The 24615-nt window shown below is 44.4% G+C and overlaps 1 protein-coding gene across 2 annotated transcripts in view; it reads right to left on the minus strand.

Annotated features, from left to right (window-relative positions):
• Positions 1 to 4910: 4910 nt before the first annotated feature.
• The window catches only part of LOC119161682 (uncharacterized), a 207592-nt gene continuing 187887 nt past the window's right edge, over positions 4911 to 24615 (minus strand). For both annotated transcript variants that reach the window (XM_037414229.2, XM_075880630.1), the window contains exon 6: positions 4911 to 5053. In XM_037414229.2, coding sequence (XP_037270126.2) covers positions 4997 to 5053 — 57 coding nt within the window. In that variant the 3' untranslated portion in view covers positions 4911 to 4996. The remainder of the gene's footprint in view (positions 5054 to 24615) is intronic.

A 24615-nucleotide genomic window follows, 5' to 3' on the forward strand; every position in this document is an offset into this window, starting at 1 on the left:
GCACTGAAGTAAACTTCACCGACGAAGTGGCTACAGTCTGACAGATTTCGTGAACAAGTACCAATACGGATGCAGGGTGCCTTGCGAGAAAACAAAAAACGGGGAAGCAGCTCGCGATAGAATTCAACAATCGACACACTGTGCATCCGTGAATGGCTGACCAAACAACTAGAAGAGTTTTTGCGCCACTTTGAGGAGTTTTACTGGTACAGGAAATTTTTTTTTTCAATCATGGCAGGTATCCGCTCGACTGTATACTCATGACACGGTCGGCTACGAGACAGTGACTAGGCCGTCGCTCCGAAGTTGAAACGTGCCAACTCCAAAAAAGCGTGATGCGATGAGCAGCTGCGTGGGGCGGGGCACAATAATCACATTACCATAGATATTTTAATGCAGAAACAGCGCAGCGAGCCGATTCTTCACGACACTTTTTGTGAAGCGGGGCTGGCTAAAAAATTCTAGACTTATGGCTAAGGTTGACTCAAGTCATAAGGATAAAGTTAAGTTAGGTTTGTGAATACAGAAGTAACTGGCCGTTCCTTGCATAACGTGCATACTGTTGGAGCCAGCTCACAGTTCTGCAGCCTGTGGTAAAAACCTTTAACGCACTCAAGACCCTGCATTGTGTAGATCCGAGGAGCTGATCCAGCGGATGGACCCATAGAGAAGCCTGACGAGGATTTTAGCCGCTACGGTCGAACGCGCAATGCGAAGACACATTAGGAGTGGTGGCTGTTTGAAATATTGTTTATTGTGGGGAATCAGGATACGCGGTATGAAGCTGACACATAAGTATGCTGTAGTATGCTTTCATTAGAGTGTAAAGAACACACTATGAAGTATATGTAGGTACGAAGCTTCCTGATTATGCGAAGACTCCAAAGGAATAACGGTTTGATTCTTGGCTTCTGGCATTGCCGTTCTGTCTTAATTCCTGCTGTGTGGTTAGATAGGGAAATTTAAGAGACGTATCAGTTGGTAAAGTTTGCCCATAGGAAATATCTACAACGTATATCCGCTATCTGGCCGCCAACAAACGCTCACCGTAATTGCTTGAGCGTTATGGTAGAGGTGTTCAACCGATCGTCACTTTTGAACTTACATGCAATCACCTGCATAGCACATGTCACCACGGGCGTTTCACGTGAACATGATGCTTCTCCGAGCCGACCGGATCCAAGCAGCTTCTTTGAGACTAGATAAAACCGCTGCCACGTTCATTGCTACCTTAGAAGAGCTTAAATGTGTGTTATTGTATGAAATCAAAAGTTGCTAGACAATTGGTAGCATATTGACCTTAAGTACGTGCGAAACGTTTTTGAAAAAGGTCCACCTGTTCACTTCGGCAGTGCTCGCACGCAGGCAACCAAAGGGTGTGCTACTGAATCAAGGAAGCTGAAGCAGATTTGGGAACATATTTTTGATAAAGGTGCTCCCTGATTTTCCAGGGAAGATGTGAACCAGACAACTCTTAGTACTGTCCATGTGTCTTCGTCTCCTGATATAGTTAGTCGTTATGATGACAATCTCTCCACGTGCTCCGCAGGGAAGAAAACGCCCAGGTGATATTAAACACTCCTGAGTGTCTTTGAATAAATATTGCTTGTGTTCTTTGCAGCTTAATGTAAAAAATAGTGTCAAGTTTCAAGCATGACCAGATGACAAAGCGGGGAAAAAAAGGGCGCAGCGAAGAGAGAGGGACCATCCCTTTTTTTTTTTTTAACCAGGCCCATCGCGATGGTAATCCGGCCCTGATCTGTACCAACCAAAAAAAAATGACCATGTTTTATTACACTGTTAGGAGGACTATACTTTGGGACGTTTCAGAGAACACTATAAAAATATTTTCCATGACACTCTCAGAAATCAGCTAATTAGCAATAAAGAATGAGAACAATTTTTATTTGACTTAGATGTAAATTACTGCCTCCTGTTCTCAAATAGATGAATTTTACTGTGATTCTAACCGAAGGCCGATGAGACAGTATTTTAAAGAAAATAATGCAAGGTTTAACGAGGTAGAAAGAACAAATGAATGAGCCCCTTTAGGTTAGAAAAGGTAGATGTCCTGCTTGTTAGGAAAGTATTTTTGGTGGCAATTTTCTTTATCAATGATTGACGCCCATGGTAGAGTTTGTTGTGTCATTTTTGTTGTGCATGTGTTCTTGTGTATAGTAATATATTTCTTCTCTCATCCCTGTGTGTGACGTCTTACCACAGAGCCGTGGTGCTGCTCGAAACACAGTTGCACAAATTCACAGGCATTATGTCTGGAACAATTCAAGTTAACATATCTAATGTAGCGTAGTAGAAGATCAAAGAAACAACCAGGTGTCAAACAATGTGAATTCTGTAACCATCCGTCGCACAATGCGAATTTCGTAACGAGTGGATCAATGAATGATTGAAATCCATTACAAAGAGCTCCATCAATGTTCCTAATTTTCATCAGCCACTGAATCAAAAACGAGCACGGAATCTCTTGCAAATGTGTAACGGGAACCTCACTTCTTCGCTAATTTATTAATAATGGCTTAGAGAGCACATCTAAATTCGAAAAATATATCATTTTAAGGATAGGGGGCACTTTGCAAACGTACTTTTATAAACAAACGCAAGTGAGATCGCAACTCGCTTCGTAAATATTATTCTTTCAGACTATGCTGCAGTTTGAGCGCTGGCCTGGCGTTTTTATTCTTTACATTCGCCGGGTGACTGCTGCCCATGTCAGTTTTTGTTAACACTCTCACATTTAAATTACCAATTACCTCGCCCTTCCTTGTTAGATATCACAGCGTTTTCGGTGGAGGCGAAAATGTTTGCGGCCCTTGTGCTTAGGTATCGGTGCAATTTAAAGAATCCCAGGAGGTCGAAATTTATAGAGGCCTACGCTGCGGCGTCTCTGATAATCATATGGTCGTTTTGGGAGCTGCGTTATCACAATTTACACTCAAGGTTGATTATTTCTTTGTCAAACAGTGCTACTGATAGCGCGCTGGCGCAAACGGCACCCTTTTCGTGAATTAGGAGCCTTTCACGAATTTCGTGCAAACATCAATCCCTAATTTCCGGAGAAGATGCATTGTCAAGCGGTGGTGAGCAGCCGCACAATGTGCAACGAATAGCCAGGTTACCAGCTGTTGTTGTTTTAAAGAATTAGCATGCTCCCCCACGAGGCTCTTCACGCATTCAGTGAAGCGATTTTGGTGTTTCTGGTCACATTAAGAGGAGCGTGCTGCCTATTGACTCACTAGTGCATCTTTTCTCAGAAAGAAGAGACTTCTGCCGATCTATTCACTTGTACTTCTGGTCACAGGAAGAGGAGACTGCTGCCTATCTATCCACTTGCCTGCATAGGGAGGCCATATGATTTGAGACGGAAAATAAAAACTCGCACGCTTACTCTTCATGCAGTTTTCGTCGCCATCTACGACAAAAGCCGTCAATATATAGGGAACAACAGCTAACCATGGACGCATGTGCTCATTCCTTCTGTTTTTTTCTGGTCCTTCTGAGAGTGACAAGCAGCTTTCCAGCTGCGAGGAACAAAAGAGCGATGGAGAATCTAGCATTCTTTAGGCGTGGTACCTGATTCCTGAAAGTCTTCTGTTCTGTGAGAGCACGATTGGATGAACGTATGACATGCCGTATTATTGTTATCATTAGAATGCGTGCGATCGATGAGCCGCTAGTCGCTCTTCATAGAAAAGAGACATCGTTTTTGTCGGGTTAGTTGTCCCGACTTGACAAGTGGAGGACATTTGTTGATTTTTCTTCCCTATGGTCATGTGGCAGCTCGTGTTTCTTTTTAGTTCGAATTTTTTCGCACATAGTTATTGCAATAATCTTCCACATAGTTTTTTTTTTGTCAGCGCTGGTATTGGGTACTTACCCTTTGTTCCGTTTGCGCGCTGATTTTATTGCGGTGAGATGTAGATGCTGACCCTCCGGAGCCCTTTGATTTTTGCCTTTGTCCTGCTTTCACGAAAACACCCAAAACTCAACCCTCCATTGCTCAAGGCAAGATGGGTCTTCATGTGATCAAACAATTTGATTTTGAGAGTCAGTAATCCTCTGAAAGAATTTTTTTCTTTCGTGAGAATTGTCAGCCTTGGGCACTTGCGCTTGCAAAATAACTTTTGATCCTGTTTCTTTGACACGTTGACAGGAAATGTGCAGCCCTACATGGTTCATGCTTTTTCTCTCATAACGACACATTTAGTGGTTTGTGTACGTTTTTTTCAGCAATTGGCAGGCATAAGGCAACGAATATTCTCAGACGTGCTAATTATTGGCATTTACCGACTGAAACTAGAACCAGTACTGAAGCTGCATTTATATATTATTATAAAAACACCGTTCATAAGTGGCAATCTTCGTACATCAGTAAACGTGAAAGTTCATTATACAAATGTTGTTTTTGTTTTGTGCTCACAATATAGGTTCCGCTTCAGGAAAGCTTTAGTAGTTACCTTCGATAGTACAATTTAACAAAAACGTTATGTAGAAAAATACAAAAAGCAAATAAAAACATTTAATACAATTTAAAACTAATTTGAGCTCAAATGCTACGAGTGTCTATCTTTAAAATTTATTGCAAATTTTATAGCTATAAATGTTATCAACACTCATGTACAGCCAAGTTTTTAAAGAAATTGTCAGGGTCTCCCTATACCTTCACTCAGTTGCGTACAAATAAACACGATTCAGAATGGGTGTCATGGTAAAGCTTCCTAGGTAATACTATGTCTCTCAGCACCGTATTTTTGTCGAAGTTAGCAAAATTTAAGGACAGCCTAATACACTTATTTTTAAAGCACCGGATTGCTCATAACTGCAACCAGTAATATAATCCACTGTGCCTTCTTGAAGACACATCTCACACGTGATTTTCGAGACCTTTCAAGTATAAGGAATATATTAGAGAATCAGTTTATTACAAAATAATTGGCGTGCAAAAACACTCTGCTCTTGAGCTTTCTTTGGACGGCTTTCACGTGGCCGTGGAACCGCATCGGGAGGTGCCGTCGTCGGAACAGTTGTCCTTTCCCTGCGTCAATTGCAAACAGTAACGGCATGAAACTCCCCACATGTGTCAACAATATTTACCGAAGCGAAGCAGTCTCGGTCACTCAGCTGATAGCCGACCAAAATGTTTGATTGGTTCGTCTCCACACAATGAAAAAGTCAATGCCCAGTATTGTACCTGGTATAGTATTGGCAATTCCCAGTCTTTGAGTTATATAGCAGGCAAACAATTTGGTTGCGGTTTTCCCTAATGGCGGTGGGGTTTTCCCATGCATTTATGGAGAAGAGCGGCGCCTCTGAATAGGTTCCTACCGACTAGAGTAATTATTTATTACGGGACATCAGTAGTCGATGCCACCGCCCTAGCTCTGTGGACCAAGGCCTACTGTGCCTGAAAGCAACCGGGCAGGCTCACCTACGCACATTCTCGTGCGCTATGTGGGCTTTGTTCTTTTGACTGCCACTGTACCGGGACCATATATATAGGGTCAGAATATTTTATTATTGCAGTCTTTAAAGAATGCACTCGTCTCCTTTCTGCAACCCTCTTGCGGCGCAAGCGTAGCGTCGCCAAAATATTCCATTATTTCCTGAAACCGGAGGAGCTCTCCTGGTCTGTTTCAACCGAGATTCGCATATGAAACACCGGGAAAAGCACTCACTTACAACTGGCGATCACGTAAGATCTTGTATAAACTTGGCTATTCGCGCTCTGCATATAATCTTGAAATAATGATATCAAACAATTCCGAAGCTTTCGAACATTGCGACGTGGTCTGCGCCGAGCGTTGGTAAAAAATTTTGTGGGTGAAACCGGTATACATTTAAGCATGGCGTGAGAATATACATAGACAAGGGCTGGCGCCCTTCCCCAAATGTATGGTAAACATGTTGGCCGACCGTAGTTTGATTACCCAACATTTGTACGGTATTTTCGGAATTTTTCGGTTACTGTAGAGCAGTGCACTGGTGCCGACGTAAAGTGATTTCAATGTGTGGCTCGTCATTGATCAGTAAAAACTGTAGATCCGCGTGACATATCCCGAGGTTACATTCACGGGGAGATCCCAATTGTAACTCAGTTCCAATGTCCACAGCAGAAAAGACTGAAGATAATACGTCAAACATTCATACTTCAAGTTTTTTTCTTGTTTTTGTTGACTTCCATCTATCCGTCGCGTGTAGGAGATTTTAATTCTACGATGGTGGTCCATTTCAGTTATTAAGACAGATGCTTTGTATTCCCCATCACAGACAAAAAGTGATGGTCGGCGTCGATGCGTGTATTATAATAAACCATCGTTATACAACGACGCCTCTTCATGATGTCATTGTGGCATTACATATTGCCATAGTTTTTTGTCATCATGAGATCATTCTGAAGTCACTGTAGTATTTAACTGTGAAGTCAAATGATGGCGTCATCAGATCTCATCATGGTAATAAGTGGGCCAATCCTGGAAGCCCCCCTCATGTCTGAACGTCGTGAGTGTACGTTATGTCACACATTTACCTCCTAAGCACTTCCAGCTGATGAAATTGAGAGAAACGGGAGACGGGCGTGGCAAACAGACACTCTTTATCAGACACAAGAAATAGAAAAGAAATAAAAATAGGAAAGTGATAACCAACACTCGGAGACACACGAAGTTAGTACGATAACCGCCTCTACATATGCAAACCCAAACAGAGTGTAGCCCTAGTCTAGATCCGTTACTAGCTCTAGCCACAAGTCCTAAGCCAATGTGGCGTCTCGACAATGAAATTTTCTAACAGTTAGTCGCTTCGCCACTCTTAATCGTTGCCCTTTGCTGTGTTCACGATTAGTCGAGTCCTCCATTGGCGTTCTCCATCAGTTCCCACCGTCGAGGACCTTTCTCGCCAAGCGCGCCACTCACCCTCATCGCCAGTGTCTACGTCTTCGTCGATCTTCACTGGACTAGGCTTAGCTCGCCATTGACTTCTTTGCTGATGGCTCCAGTCTACTGACTGGTGTGGACTGCTACGATACCAGTGAGAAAAGGGATATCTGCAAGTCCACCAGGAACTGCTGGACAAGAGTGTGGCATGTCCGGGTCACCTCACTCGGGAACCTTCGAGGTCGAAGGCTACTTTCCGGGCCTGTGACGACGACATCATTTAGAACCGGGTGGCTTTGCTACTCCCGTCGACGTAGCGACGCTGGTTTCGCACGTCTTCGCAGCTCGGAGCCCCAGTGCACAGTTCAAGCTCATCATCGGGAATGTATCGCCACGGCTCGACCAATATCCTGCGCCGACGTGGCTGGTGCGCGTTCCCTCGGGTGAATTTTTATTTATTTACTCGTGCACCGACAACGCACTTCCACGTTCGGCAAGCACCTCGTGCCTCTAGTTTAGTCATCACACGTTATCCTTGTTGCACGGTGCTACTTCTATAGAAAGGCTAAAACGTAGGATAATACAAAAAGTTCTCTAGAGGGTAATTTTTACCTTGGCTAAGTTATTTGCCTAAAAGGGTTGACAACAATGGTAGGAGCATGCCGTTTCCGCGCGGCTGTTTGGTGGCTCACAGCTTTGTCGAAGAGGGCACTACGAAGAGCAGCGCTGGTCATCGCCCAACAACGCGCGTTGCTGATTCTGCTTCTTCTTGCTGGTATGTGCGGTCGCATGTGTGGCCAAACTGCTTTGAAGTCAGATCATTTGTGGTTCGTTTGTTTGTTCGTACGTTTGTTTGTGTATTTTGTTTGTTTGTTTGCGCTTGTTTCATCACAACTTTTTTCGGTAAAGGTGGCAGCTGAGAAATGTCCTAAATGGCCACTAAGTGCTTTGTAACTGAACTACCATTAAAATGCAAGAACGAGAGCATAAAAAAACCACAACAACAAAAAAAGAAGGTTGAGCTTTGCTCATGTTAGCCGCTATTTCTGTTCAGGAGATATGCTTATTTGCCATAGCAGTTTCTGCAAAGTTTCGCTACATGCATAACACTTAACATAACCATTCTTTCCTCATATTTGTACACCACACGTGTGCGACCTATTATAGGCTTGCATATTTCATTCTTTTTTGCATCATGGAAGTGTACGAAAGCATAAGTCTCTGGGATGTTTATTTCCTACTCAAATTTTCAAATCTTTTGATGCCCCTTCTTTTCCTCTTCCATCGTCGTAAAATAACAGGAGACTAAAATTTCTCTGTTGTGTGTAGTACGTGTATGCATGCTTTAATTGTAAGCGAAATAGGAAAGCTAGTTGGCCACGCAGATTTTTAAGAGTAAATTAATGGTGATGCTGTGATCCAAAGTAGGATGCCTGACTTGAACCTATCAGATAAATTACAACTTGAAGAAGTTTTGACATGAGTATGTGCGTGTTTCCACCGCAAAAAGAATGTAGGCTCGAACATTTGCTTTAGTAAACTGTGAATGGAATGACGTGCAGTTCAAATAATTTACCTTTACACCACTTGGCGTCGTTTAACATGCATCTACGAGAGTTCTTTGCGTTTCGGCCCCATCGAAATGCGGCCGCCATGCATGACCGGGAAACATATTGATGGAGGCATAGCACGCTGGCTAACGTGATTTTTTTTCTCTTGTGTTGCTTGTATTAGTGCCTTGAGCAGACGAAACTACCATAGCGCATGAGCGGAACTTCTTGTGGGCTTTGAGGGCAGCGCGATCGCTTCGTTTTCACGACATTCCCTCGGAGCATGAGATATATGTTTCTTAGAGTTAGCGTATTTTAAAGGCGCCATTTTTAGTCTGAAATATTCTAAATATAATATGTGATATTGTATAATATTATCTGGGGTTTAACATCCCAGAACCATGATAGGATTATGAGAAGTGCCATAGTGGAGGGCTTCGGAAACTTCAACTACCTAAGGATTTTCATTAACGTGCCCCGCTGTACACGGGCCTCAAACATTTTCGTTTTAATCGAAAATGCCGCCGCTGCAGCCGGGACACGGTTCCACGACCTGCGGGTCAGCAGTCGAGCACCACAACCACTAGACCACCGCACGGCGGGGCTAATCTAAAATAATGACTTTCCTTCACGTTTGGAGCGTTACTCACTACTGCGAATGGAAACATTGGAAAGGCTGGAAATTTTTCACTCGCCAGCACCGCTAAGCTGAAGGATTAATGATTCATCTACCCTTTGTAACGCGTGGCCATCAACTGATTTCCAGGCCTTGAGAGCTTAGAAAAAGAAATAAAAAGTGTACACAAGCGTGACTACAAACTCCTTAACTATAACCACCACTGTCTGTATACACGCATAAAGTTTTTGAAAACTGACTAGAGGAGATTCTGGCACTGCGATCGTTCAGCGACCATGGGAATGATTGGTAGTACACAGATCTGCCTAGTCTTCGTACTTGTGGGTGGCTAATCACACTTGTGGCTTCGTTCATTGCACTGTTGCGGTTTTGTTTCAAAGAAAAAAACGAATCATTTTGAACTTTGTGACCCGGTGTGAAATGTTAAGCCTAAAAGTAGAAGGTGGTGAAGCGCAACCACTCAACATTCACTTGTTTTTGTTTTGTGAGAAAACAGCCCCAAGCCACAGGAACACTTTATGAGAAAACAGCCCCAAGCCACAGGAACGCCCATGGAGCCAGAAGTATATACAATGGTTAGACAAATCCGTGTACACTCCCATGCTCACTGAAGCGCCGCGCGTTGCAGCTGCCATAGTCAATACCCCCAGAGTTTCCCCTATTGTTTACTTAAGAAACTATGTATACAAGTTCAACAAAAAGAGGGTTCGCTGATCACGGCGCCATCTATTGGTTCGCAGCAAAGCTACTATAGGTGGGCCCAGAAATAGCCGAAAGCACTTTTGCCGCCCAGGCGTGCTAAGTGTCAACAACTCAATATTCTTACACTGTGCATCAAAATTACACAAGCAACGCGCGTCGCAATGCTCCTTTCTGAAAAAGCATCGCCCCTATGCTCAAAACAGGACATGGAACGGAAGAATTCATGCAACAAGAGAGAACAATAATAAATCATGCAATGCCGAGATTCCGCAGGTTTTTTAACGCAGATGGAACGGCTTAATGCGCACGACTACAGTCCTTCACCCACAGAAAACGATTATCTCGGCTATATCACTTCCGCCTTCATGTTTAAATGAAAACAGCAAACACACGATGCAGCTTCTCCACGTTAATCCCAGTGGTTACGAAGGATCTGCATTACGTACCAGATGAGCTACTTAGCAGTTCAATGCAGTAATAAATAACCCAACGAAGCACTTGACGTACCAGGCTTCGGTAACGAGTACTATATTGCACGTCGCACCTTTCGCGACTATTGACAGGAGTCCGGTAATTCATGCGTCTGCTTTTAGGTATGAATCATTTCACAGTGCTGTTCGAGCGTATCTGTATATCTATCTATCTATCTATCTATCTATCTATCTATCTATCCATCTATCTATCATCTATCTATCTATCTCTCTATCTATTCATCTATTTATCTATACAGCTGCCTTCACCTGGGTGCTCTCGTGATCGCCTCTTTAAGTTGGGGTAGGCTAAAATTATCATGAGAGGGTACGAGATTTTGACGAATACGTGTCGCTGGTCATGACATGAATAACGTCGAAATCCCGTGACGTACGTTGTCAAACACTTTCATCCTGACACGTGAGGCATGTACGCGGAAACCACGGGCCACGGTATGCGTGTATGAACCAACGGTAATTAGCAGCGCACACACACAAATCGGAGCACATGGGCTTACAGCATTTTCGCCTCCATTGAAAATGCAGCCACCGCACCCGGGATTCGATACCGCAACCTGCGGGAAAACTTGAGAAAGGAACGTGGCCTCGTCCCTCTTTGAAAAAGGCATCGTCCAGATGTTTTAACAGAATATGAAAAAAAAATAATGCGAGAAAATACAAGCAGAATATTGCGATGCAGCTATAACAACAAAATTAACAAAACACACTGTTTCAGTGTGTTAACGAGCATGAAACGGCTTGAGGCACGTGACATGGACAGCTTCAGGTCGCGATAGGTGTCGTGGAGAGTTCGTAATGCCGTCAGGGACAACCTCGTAATCGAGTGGGCCAAGACGTCCTAGGTCCACGTTGGCGTGTCAGCGTCCATACCCAAACACGTTCACCGGGCTGGTGTTCCACGAAGCGTTATTGAAGATGACATCGTAACGGCGGCTGTCGGTCGGCTGTTGGTTCTGGATGCCGAGGCAAGCGAGTTGTCAGGCCTATTCGGCATGCTGAAGGTACTTACTCACATCGACGTTTTCTTTACCGGTGACGCTGGGTAGCATGGCGTCGAGTGTCGTAGCCGTGGTCCTTCCATAGACCAGCTTGTGCGGCGTCATCTGCGTCGTTCCTTGAACGGCGGTGTTGTATGAGAAGGTCACGTACGGAAGTATTGCATCCCACCTCTTGTGCTCGACGTCGACGTACATGGCCAGCATATATTAAGACGTTCGGTGAAGCCCTTGGTCTGTGGGTGTTAGGCGGTGGTCCTGCGGTGACTTGTCTGGATGTGCCTCAAGATCGACTTAGGTCCGCCGTAAAGGCCGTACCTCTGGAGTAATGAGGACCTGTGGAGCTCCGTTGCGCCGGACGCTGTTCTCGACGAAGAAATTTGCTACCACGGCGGCATTGCCTTTGTGCAAGGCCTTTGTCTCGACGTAGCGCGTGAGGTAGTCAGTAGCAACGACGATTCGTTTTTTCCCGGAATTGGACGTCGGGAATGCCCCAGTAAGTTCCTGCGGATTTGCTGGAACGACTACGTGACTTGATGGGCTCAAGAAGTCCGGCTGGCCCGGTCGGCGGTGTTTTTCGTCACTGGCAGTCGCGGCAGGTCCTGACGTAACGAGTGACGTCGGTGGAAAGTCATGACCAGTAGTACTTTTCCTGCATTTTTGCTAGCGTACAGGAAACACCGAGGAGTCCAGCCGTCGGGTCGTCATGGAGGGCCTCAAGCACTTTTGGTCTCACAGCTGAAGGAGCCACAAGAAGGTGGTCGGCTCGAAGTGGTGAGAAGTTCTTCTTTAAGAGAACCCCATTTCACAAGAAGAACGACTCCAGTCCTGTCTTAAAACATTCAGAACAGTCATGCTGTTACCCTCGAGGTATTCCACAAGGCTTCTGAGTTCTGCGCCAGCTCGCTGTTGCTCGGCAAAGTCGTCGGCTGTTATCGTTCCTAAGAAGCTGTCCTCATCCAGGCCATCGGGCTGCATTGGTTCGACGGGGGCACGAGACAAGCAGTCTGCGTAAGATCGTTTTCTTCCAGATTTCTAAACGACGGTCATGTCGAATGCTTGAGGTCTGAACCTCCCCCGGGCGAGGTGAAGTTAGCTAGCCAACACAAGGCGTGGTGTTCGTTCATAACTTTCAAAGGCCTGCCGTAAAGGTACTGGCGTGTGATTATATGCGCAGAAGAGTGAAGACGACAAAGAAGAGCGCACGGGATCGGGTAGTGCGTGACATCATTCAAGGCAGTGCAGCGGGCAAGGACAGACGGTTCTCGGCTGGACGTCCGGTCTGGGAACTAGGAGGCATCCTCTAGGCACTGTACTGTCCGGGACTCCGGCTGGATGACTCGCCCAGGGACCAGGCGAGCCGCTGCTGTTCTGGATGCCGTTCCTGGCAGCTAGACAACCGGTGAACGAGGCCTGGACTCCGGCTGGCTGACTGGCCCAGGAACCAGGTGAGGTTCCGCTGTTCCGGCTGCCATCCCAAGGGGTTACGAGTTCCCATTTGCGGTGGGCCGCTGGTCCTGCTGCCATTCCGGGTGGCTGGCACGACCCAGGTGTGCTACTGGGACGAACGTGGCGGCTGAGAGCTGTTGCTCTAGTGCGGAGCTTCCAAGCGACCGCTACCCTCCTGCTGCTACTGCGGCAGAAGGCCGTGAGATGACGTGGGCCAACTCACGTTGAAGATGTCAATGAGACAGACGGCACGTCACCCTGAGCGATCGGCGTGCAAGCCCAAGCAAAAAACGGCGAGACACTTCTAAGTTAGTGAGAGATTTCATATAGAACTGCATGTGACAGACTATGTTTAGAGATGTTCCATTAATAATTGCTTTTTCCATGTCAATATATTTCTGTGTGTGCACTCGTGGCTTGATTGGTTCTTGGCTAGTGGTCCTGGGCCCAAAACTGACACTACGTCACAGGGCGAAGCTTTGAAGATGCCCAGATGATGGCAAGGAACTCCTTTTCTGTTGTGGAATAGTTGTCTTCTGCACTTGGATAGCGACCGGCTAAAATAACTGATGAGTTCCCAGGCAGCACAGAAGGTTGGCCCAATATTGGGGATAGATCGGCATTGCCTGGCGCATGAACGGCCCAGTTTTCACAACGTACCGCCAAGATTGGCTGTGCCAGCCAAATAGAACGGTGACGTTGGACCAGCGTTGACAACGTGCCCCCAATATTGGTTGTGCCAGCCGAATAGAACGGCTATGTTGGACCAGCATTAACAACATTCCGCCAATGATGGCTGTGCCAGTCTATTAGATTGGTTATATTGGGCCAGCTTTCATAACTTTCCGCCCATATAGGCTGTGCCGGCCTATTAGAACGGAGACATCGGGCCAGGTTGTACAAGTAGCAGCCAATATGGGCAGAGCCATCCAACAAGACCGGCATTATTGGCCCGCCGTTTGACCGTTATTGCCGGCGTCAGCTGAAAAGTCAACATCACGATGTCATAATATTAGAATATGAGCCAATTTCTGCGTCTGCTGCTTTTTGGCGCTGTTCTGGCCCCAATTCACGCGCCGATTTTTCAAGTTAGAGACAGAGTAATATATGTGCCGGGCACAATATTAGAACTATCTTTTCGTCATTAAACCATGCACAGCTCGTTGAAATGCATAATCATTGGTTTAAGTTGTTCAAGGTAGACTATTTAAGTGAGAAAAAATTACCGATCAAGTTTCTCTGTCAGGCGTGACGTCCGATGCGGTGCTATCCGTACGTATGACGAAGCTGCTGCGGATACCGCTGTCTTACGCGTGCATGTAGACGTCGAATATCTGACGCAAATTTTATCGTATCATGTGTCGGGCTAGCTATCTACGCGACCTATTAGAATCTGTTTTGCGTTCACAGCACAGTACGTGTTAAAGGCACTTGCTGCTGCTTGACGTGTGGGAAGAGCGGGGGTCGTCAGTTGCGTTATGGTGACTGAATCATACAACATATGCAGTTGCCGTGATCTAACACACAGACGCGCGTGCGCACGCACGCACGCGCTATATTCATGCAACGACCACACGAATTCCCAACAACATCGCAGCGAACGGTTGGTAAGGTATTGCGGAGTGTGTGGGCGTCGTAGGGCACCCTGTCGGTGCCCAGCTTGTTGCGAACGCGAATTTCGGCGTGGAACGCTTCTTTTTTATGTACTTTTTTTACGTGTGCCCAAAACGGTAGGCTGCGCGATACGAGCAGTACGACACGCAAAAAAAGAAGAAACGTGAATGCATAGGGCAAATCGTTAATACCAAAAAAAAACACGCACGCTCACGCCACTGAAGTGGTGTGAGCGTGCATGTTTTTTTTTATTAACGAAGCACATGTGCTTCCATAAAACATGACAGCCAAGAATGATGAAGTATTCATTTACATACAAATTACTATGAGTTGCTGAAACTCACGCAAAAGAACATAATTTTCTTCCTTGGATATTGATCGAGTGCCTTGGAATTATGCTATGTGAATTTGACACATCAACAGTGCATTATGATTCCCACCATAAGGGGCCACAATCTTGGCAAGTAATAGAACTACTCTTCCCACCTGATGTGCACCTAACGTAAAGAGGCCTTGTTTCTCAAGTAAGCAATATATATATATATATATATATATATATATATATATATATATATATATATATATATATATATATATATTAGGCTTAACGCTAACATATAGGCTTAACGCTAACAATGAGCAAAGCCTGTGAAATTAATGCTCCATGAAATGAGCAGTACTGCACAGATTGCTGTGCTAGACTTCCCATTTTGCATGTTTTTACCAGCTTATCCTGCTCGCTGTTCAGACACAAAGCTTCACCAGAAAAACAATGTTATACTTGGTGAGGATAATGCCAGTGAACCCAGTGTTTTATCTACACCTTTCCTTGCTTAAGTCCTCCTTCAAACTATACGATTTTTCTTGGAAATGTTCTGCTTACAGCACACCAACCGATCAAGTGAAACAACTTTATTGGGGTCCTGCAGGACGCGCCCTAGTATGCAATCACCATTTCACTTCACGTTACAACATACTGGTGGTAAAAATATTCTCTGGCAGGGTACAGAAGTGCATGCACTGAGCTAGCTTGTGCAGCGCGGTCTATTCCAGAAAGCTGAACCTATGTTTGGTACAGAATTTTGTAACCACACGATGCTTGTACAGATTAAATGTGGCCACACATAGCAACTTCTGAGCTTTTTTATGAAATGATCTCGCAGTATCTGAAAACATTTGTTTTTTGGTTTACTTCATAGTTCCCAGTGAAATATTTCTCTTGTTCCTCTCATTGAATAATGGCATTTGGTGTGACTAGGGTGTTCTTAATGCCTCACTATGAGATCAGAAAAACGATTCTCCTTGAAATTGCTTCACAAGCATTTCCTAAGATATTGAATGACACTGCTTGCACATGTACAAACATTTGCTAGTTTTATTGAGGGTTGATGATAAAGGGAATCAGTTGGTGCATCCAAGCCGGACAGAGATTGACTGGCCCTGAAAAGGGCCGTTTAGTTATATATCTTGCAGCTTGTTCCAGGTAGACAGGGCTTCATTCTGTAGAAATGGTAACTCATCACACTGGTTCCCCAGCATGAAGAACATAACTTGATGCTAGCACTGACTCAGATGTTCTGAAATGTCATAGAGGGTACATGAAGGCTGGGTACATGAAGATTGCAGTTATACTAACTGTACAGTTAGCATGCTTGTGTGATATGTGCATAGCTGCATCAAAGCCACGTGTGAGAATTGCGTGAACAGCTAAAAATCTCAATGGCAGCATAGCTTAAGACGTCTGTCATCTCTTTTTTACCAGTTTCCAATATCATCCTTCCCTTTTCATGCATCTTCTTTCAATATATCTGGGGTTTTGATTCCCAAAACCACGATATAATAATGAAAAGCAAATTTTGAACATCTGGTGTTCTTTACCATCTTCACTTGTTTGCAGCGCAACACCAAAAGCACAGGACAGGGAAGGAGCAAAAGAGAAAGAAAAGACGGCGCCGACTCTGAAAAAAAACGGCACTGACATCCCGTGAGAATAGTGAAGAATTGGGAATAGGATCTACCAGTAAGGGCTTTGTGTGCAATTCACAAACAGTGAAAAAGATCCACCAAGGGTGAACCACAGGTACATGGTGCACTCTGGTTGAGAGACAGCAGAGTAAAACAGATATACCAGACAGGAGATTATAAATGGTTTTGTCTGGAGCTGGTGCCAGACCGAGCTCTGATTAATCGTAAGGGAGTATTGAGTGCCAGGCCAATCTGATCCCGTTCCTGTCATGGGGTGCAATGTGATGACAGGTGCGAATTCCATTTTCTTTTTTTTCATGGGTTTAGGGAAATAATTTTTCAGGGATCAGATGGAAATACCTCCGACATAGATACTAACATGCTTATTCTTGGGCGTAGTCATGCCTAGTCACCAGATGGGGATAAAAAGGAATGTTTCCCAAAATGTGCGATAAAGTGTTTGGTGCCACGCCTTGACGGAAGTATTGATAGGTGCTTTGGAAATCAGTACGCCATTTCTGTAATCGTAAAATATGCAACTGCATGTGCCACTGCTAGGGATAGCGTGACACTCCCAGCCATTTCGGGGTAAGCCGTTTTAATCTACATGAAGATGTTAATGAGCCCGTTCTCCATCACAGCAGTAGCTGTGGCTATTCCTTCAACTAGGCCTACTGCAGCGCCAACTAAACGTCTGCATGAATTTAGCACTAGTACCTTACATAATAATCAGCACGTGCCTTGGGTTCACTTCGATGGTGTTTTGAATTGATCTTGCGTGACAATGGTTTAAATTGCACGCGTGCCTTAACCATTACTGCAATAGGAGACCATGATTTATCGTCACGCATGGTGTTGCTTAGCTCGGTCCTCAGTGTTCGAAGCAGTTTCCGCCTTGTGAGTGCCTGAAAGAGGCACAAGAGTTGATTTCTGCTCTGTGTTTCTATAATTCCCTAGCCTGTATTATACAGGAAGCGGATAGTGCTGGTGTGGGTCAGCTGCCTCGGTGCGCTCTCAACCGCCTGCCTGGTAAAACTGATAGCTCATTCTATCAGCGCCTTGTCGTACTCCCTCCTCACACTGCGACATGTCCTCTACTTGGAGGACATGATGACGGAACTAGATGGTACGAAGCCCAAAACCGCAATGTTTGCAAGCCACAACCCGAGCAAACAATTCAACGGTGAGGCCAGAAAATCTACCTGCCTAGGCCTGGAGCAACAAGCCAGAGGCCAGAGAGCATATACTTGGCTGGATGGATGGATGGATGTGGCTGTACCCTTTAGATTGGGCGGCGGCTAACGCCACCTAGCCGTAATGCTTAGTGAACTAACCACTAGATTTAATTTTTCCCCTTTAAATAGTAAAGTTGGACGGGTACTTTGAAGTGAAGGGTTTAATTTTCAATCGTGCCTTGACATTAGCCACCAATCAGATAACCTCCTTCTAGTTAAGTCTACCCGCTTAAAGTCTATTTTGCCCTCCCTGTCCCTAAACACCAGTGCTTTGAAAAACTCTGCGCCATCATCTTGAACTATAAGATGAAGCCCTTTACAGAACATTGTCAAGTGTTTAGCAGTTTCTTCTTCCTCTCCACACGCACTGAATACTGTGTCTACCTCTTCGTATTTGGCCCGATATGTCTTGGTTCGCAATACTCCCGTCCTGGCCTCAAACAGTAGAGAACTACCCTGAGTATTATCATAGATCCTTTCTTTGGCAATTTCCTGCTTAAAAGTTCGATAGATCTCTAGTGCGGACTTCTTAATCATGCCCATTCTCCACATGTCAGTCTTCGTTTCCAGCAGTACCTTTTTAACCGATAGTTATTTCTGGTTTGGCCACCTGCTGTTTTCTAAGTATTTACCAGTCAATTTCCTGGTTCGCTTCCTCCATTTTGTATCGACATTCTTCATGTACAAGTAGCTGAAAACCTTCATAGCTCAACGCTCCTCCCCCAATTCTCTCAATCGCTTCTCAAATTTTATCTTGCTGCTAGCTTCCCTGCCATCAAATGATGTCCATCCCATATCACCTTGTACTCCCTGGTTTGGAGTATTCCCGTGAGCTCCTAAAGCAAGCCTACATATTCCACGTCGCTTAATTTCTAATCTTGCTTGAACTTCTGACCTCATGCACAAGACCGCGTTGCCGAACGTCAGCCCAGGAACGATGACCCTTTTCCATATTCCTCCCACAACATTATACCTATTGTAATTCCACAGTGCCCTATTTTTCATCACTGCTGCATTCCTGTTACCTTTAGGCGTCACGTATATTTCGTGTTCCCTCAGGTACTCGGATCCATTGCTTATCCATACGCCCAGTTATTTGTATTTATCTGTTATCTCTAGTGTGACTTCCTGTATTCTAAGCTCACTACCTTTGTTATCATTAAAAATCATGACTACTGATTTTTTCTAACTGAATCTAAAATCTAACCTATCTCCCTCATTACCGCAGATGTCCATCAACCTCTGCAAATCTTCCTTGTTGTTGGCCATCAGCACTATATCATCTGCGTAGATTAATGCTGGTAGTGCCTGATCAATGAGTTTTCCTTGTTTGACTAAAGAGAGGTTGAAGCCAAGTCCACTTGCCTCTAATTTGGCCTCTAATCCTTGTAGGTACATCATGAATAAGAAGGGTGACAGTGGGCACGCCTGCCTAAGTCTACGTTTCACCACTGTGGGCTTGGATATCTGTTTTTCCCACTTTATAACTACCTTGTTAGTTTTATAGATTTCCTTTAAACGATTAGTGACTCCATCTTTTATACCCAGTGTGTCTAGTATTCCCCACAAGTCCTCTTGAGCCACGCTATCGTACTCTCCCTTGAATTTCTGCAGGCCGGTGGGAAGCTTCACAGCGCAGCGCCTGATCTTGTGAAACGGCGAAGCCATGTAAGCAGGGCATTCAATCCCCTCCCTATTTTTTGTATACTACTGTCCTTGTGTACATCGTAGAACACATAACAGTAATGATAACAAACAGATCATTGATTCGGGTAGGCTTAGTGTTTTTATTTAAAATGGAACAACGAGGAAGCTGCTGAAGCTCGTGCCTGTATAAGCTGCTTTATATGGAGATGAAATTTTAACGAAAAAAATTGTAATGATAAACAGTAGGCTCATAACAAACAACATTTCTCTGAGGATGCATGGAATATATGTCCCATGCAAGGCTATGCATTGCAGTCCTTACTGCATTAATTATGTACACGTACTACAGGGCATGCAAGTGTATGCAGACATACGCTGACGAAATGACATTTTTTGCTACATACAAACGTGCACCGCACCAAATAAGACGCACGTGTTTGTATAGTCAGGAAACACTCGTGAATATTGATGAAATCACACAGCTGGCTTACAGTATAAAACAAACACAATTGCGAACAATAAAATGCGACGCTGTTTAAAGAGGCGGACCCAGGTTACGAGGAGAATTATCAGTATGGCATTCACACCACGTGTCAAGCTTTTGCAACCTCTAAAGAGACTAAATATGGAAAGTTGCCTTTGTAAGTTAACATGACAGTACCAAATGGAGAAGCCACACGAGAGAACAATTCATCGTGGGCTAAAGAATGTGTTTTAAATATTATACACAGCTTTGCAAGATAATATCGACGAGTTTTACTCGTCTAGGTGTGGGAGGTGTAGGCCTGATAAAATGCGATGTTGCTTCAGAGCCTTCCTTTCGTAATATTGCAATTTTATTCAACTCTCTCAATTGCGGCACCGTAAATTTCTACTGGGTGCTCGAACACGGCAAGCAGGTCCCGGGGCAAAATCTTTGTAACACTTTATTACCGAAACAGCGATACCAGCAATGCTTGAGCTGCACTTGCTGTTTTCGAAATTGTAACCTCCTCAATCTCATCACTGTGATCAGGAAACAGAGAGGAAAAGTACAGCAGTAGTAGGTAGAGAAATATTCAATTTCAAGTCCTTTAGCAATATTATCTAAACAAATTGCCAGTTCACTGTTGAATTCTCGATGGAAACAAACAGCTGATCAGGACGCAAGCTTGGGTTGGCACTGGCTTGGCCGTTCATACAGAGCCAAAAGCCGCTGCAGGAAACTGGATTGCGGATCGTATTGAGACAAAATATTTTATACATTTTTGTTTTCTTTGTTTCATTTCTCTAATTGCTCTTGTGATGGCGTGGACCGCGCTTCGTGATCTCATGTACCGGCGCACTGTTTTTAAGTTTAGTATGGCGCATGATTGCGTGCTTTAATTTAAAAAGGTTCGCGAGTATGGCAGCAACACTGCAATGTCGGGAAGCGGATAGTAGTAGAACCAGTAGCAGCTGCATGCCCGGGTGGAGCGACTGATGCCAGTTGGAGGAATGTCAATTCGATGCCTTTTGTGTTGGCCGTTCTGGCAGTTCCGCCGACTTTATAGAAAGAGACGACCCCGTCGCTTGTCCTCTTCTCTTTTCCTTCGGGCATCAGCGACAACATTGACGGACGACGTGTTCGACTTCACCGTGCATGTGAGTATAGGTTGGTTTTTCATTCGAGTGAATTCTTGTTCAGATTTGCAACTTGTCAACTTCATCCTGATCACCTGTCACCGGCAATAAGTCACATACGTGTGATATTTAGGTGAAATAAATGATAATGCACATTTTCTGCTCCACTTGTGTGACTTAACTACACTAGGACATGAGGTAAAGCCTTTGTCGCCTAGCCACTAGCAGGCAAGATCGATCACTCGCATCCTTCAGTTCACGAATCAACGCGCCTGCCTTAAAATTAGTAAGCTGCTCGCAAAGAAATCTTACTGAGGCAATTTTGTTTTCTGTGAACAATGCACCGTAGATCTGTCTTGAATAACAAAAAAAAACTTGAAAATAAATGTCGCGACCTTTTAGAAAACGCCGTGTCTAAGAGCTAGACGCGGCATTTTGTAAAAGGCTCATTAAATTCAGTATTTTTTCGTAGTTTCTGCTTGAAATTATTATTGTCTATGAATTTCATGGCCCAATCTTTCACTTTGACTGAAAATCTCGGCGGCAAAAACTTTGTTCAGTGTCCCTTTAAGGGCAGGTGTAGATGCCATCATTTCAGTCGCAAATCTTTTTGCTAGTCGGTCGGCTGGTTAACAATAAGGGTACTAACTAGAGTTCCAGATTTCATCAGCAACACATCATCATGGCTTCATCAGATGCTGCATTATATACATTCTATCCTCGTTTTTAAATAGGTGTACCGTATGGTCCACTGTTACAGGAAACAAGCGAGCTCATGGACAGTGAGCCATGTGGTGCTAACTGGCAGCGAGGCTTGTGAATGGGACGCATGCGCATAGAATCGGGGTGCGCCCAGTTTTGTCTGCCATTTCTCCGCCTGTACGCATGACAGCATTGGAAAGCGCATCCGTATTTTAGCTGCGCAATTTATCTAGTCCAGTGCCTCCTGCTTCAGGGATTTCCTGTGAGCACAAAAAATGCATGATTTTAATCGTTGCTGCAGTGTTTTGCAAGTTGTCACCGTAAAGCACATCATATTTTTCGCATAATGCTCGCTGCAACTAGCAAGTTTTGATGACTCAAAATGCTGTTCATGTCTGATGTAGCAAACATTTTAAGCTCGTCCTCGTGACCATGAAATATTGGTTTAATAAATAATGGAAGGCAGAGTTGGTATCAGTTGATTTACAGTGTGAAAATGAAAAGTGCGAAGGACCGTGCCTCGCAAGTAAGCCCCGAAAGCATGAGCAGAGAAATAGCAGATGAGGATGCTCATGCGCTGCATTTCCAAATCTCACCAGCACTAATGCTTGACGGACTTGTGGCCACGCACTAGCATGTTCTTTCTGAAACAGGACTTTGGCCCTGTAAGCAAGTTCTTGAAGGGCGTAAGTAAAACGTACAATGGGCTCCCTAAATGCACCCATCCTTGAACCATTGGGCTTATGAATTAGCGCCCTTTTCAAAATACAACTATTCTGAGCAATAAATTGTGACAGAACAGTCCACGAAGTTTTAAAATGGGAAATAAGTCTTTAAATGTCCCCTTTATACATAGTGTTCTTGTGATGTAACTTCTGCCGTTGTCGCCCTCTCCCGCCATGCCCGGGTAACTCCCTGGGTACCTACGGCAGTTCACGTGCTGCAGTGCGGTTTGTTGGGGGCTCGTCATCTGTTGCTGTGAACGATGTGGAAGCATTGTCGTTTTTTGTTGTCTTACTTTAACGAGCTCATTGGATCAGGAAGGCCTCGCTCGTTCACTCGATACAAGACCAGATAATCGGGATGTGCGACACATACACCAGCCATGGCGTACACCGGCTGCCCGCCACAACCTATGAGGGCCTTTTATGTTGCTTTCACTACAAATTGCCGGGCCCAAAAACAAGTGAAAGCTCAAAATCTCTCGAGCCGCAATTTTAAGAGTGAATGTGCGAAGCGCAGCAGCTCCCATCGAAAACTAGTCGTGCAGAGCTAGGCAAGTTTACAAGAGATATCATATTATGAATATATTGTCACGGCCCACGCCACCAAAGTAGCGATGCCCCCCCCCCCCCAAGTGTTTTAAACAGTGCTGATGTTGAGCTTGAGCCTCTTTGATTGCAATTTGTAGAAATAGTCGAGGAAAATAATATACAAGGCAGATAGCGACTTTGCGTGGTGTGTGCCGCGGTAATGCCAGTCATCACTTTATTTTTCGCATTTGCTTTAACACACTTTTCACTTTGTATTTTGCTTTTGTTGTACGCTAATGTACATTGGAGTCACTGAACATGATAGAGACCGTGTATAGAATTAATTGACAAATAAAAAAAATCCTGACGCCCAACTTGAACCGATCGGCTATACTTCAAAGTGAACTAATATTGTTTCCCATTCTTCATAGTTTGTTTCAATGCAATACCAAATCTCTGCGATCGCCATCGTGATTTTGACCGCCTTCCTCGCCATCATGATTTTAACTGGGGACAAGTTTGTATGTACAGTATCTTGGTAAGCTATATCTGTTTGCAGGTAAATACTTGGCTATGGCACTTACCCGTAATGAAGTTGCACCTGAAGATGCAAATATTGCAAAGTTTCTTCAAGTAGCTTTTGTTAATCTGCACCAGCCAAATACGCTGGTACTTTTAGGAAAATCGAAATGTGCGTTCTCAATTTTAGGTTGTAACTTTCAGCGAAGAAACACCCTAAGCTCTGCTCCCTCTGCGTGGACTACTAAATCAACTTGCCTCACTAGCAGCTCATACTTTCTCAAACTTGCATCGTGAGGCAAAACTAAACAGGTGCAAGCACGAGGAGACAACATGGACAACCAGATAATCGGGATGTGCGACACATACACCAGCCATGGCGTACACCGGCTGCCCGCCACAACCTATGAGGGCCTTTTATGTTGCTTTCACTACAAATTGCCGGGCCCAAAAACAAGTGAAAGCTCAAAATCTCTCGAGCCGCAATTTTAAGAGTGAATGTGCGAAGCGCAGCAGCTCCCATCGAAAACTAGTCGTGCAGAGCTAGGCAAGTTTACAAGAGATATCATATTATGAATATATTGTCACGGCCCACGCCACCAAAGTAGCGATGCCCCCCCCCCCCCCCCCAAGTGTTTTAAACAGTGCTGATGTTGAGCTTGAGCCTCTTTGATTGCAATTTGTAGAAATAGTCGAGGAAAATAATATACAAGGCAGATAGCGACTTTGCGTGGTGTGTGCCGCGGTAATGCCAGTCATCACTTTATTTTTCGCATTTGCTTTAACACACTTTTCACTTTGTATTTTGCTTTTGTTGTACGCTAATGTACATTGGAGTCACTGAACATGATAGAGACCGTGTATAGAATTAATTGACAAATAAAAAAAATCCTGACGCCCAACTTGAACCGATCGGCTATACTTCAAAGTGAACTAATATTGTTTCCCATTCTTCATAGTTTGTTTCAATGCAATACCAAATCTCTGCGATCGCCATCGTGATTTTAACCGCCTTCCTCGCCATCATGATTTTAACTGGGGACAAGTTTGTATGTACAGTATCTTGGTAAGCTATATCTGTTTGCAGGTAAATACTTGGCTATGGCACTTACCCGTAATGAAGTTGCACCTGAAGATGCAAATATTGCAAAGTTTCTTCAAGTAGCTTTTGTTAATCTGCACCAGCCAAATACGCTGGTACTTTTAGGAAAATCGAAATGTGCGTTCTCAATTTTAGGTTGTAACTTTCAGCGAAGAAACACCCTAAGCTCTGCTCCCTCTGCGTGGACTACTAAATCAACTTGCCTCACTAGCAGCTCATACTTTCTCAAACTTGCATCGTGAGGCAAAACTAAACAGGTGCA

Source organism: Rhipicephalus microplus, chromosome X (assembly GCF_043290135.1).
Source record: "Rhipicephalus microplus isolate Deutch F79 chromosome X, USDA_Rmic, whole genome shotgun sequence".
NCBI lineage: Eukaryota > Metazoa > Arthropoda > Arachnida > Ixodida > Ixodidae > Rhipicephalus > Rhipicephalus microplus.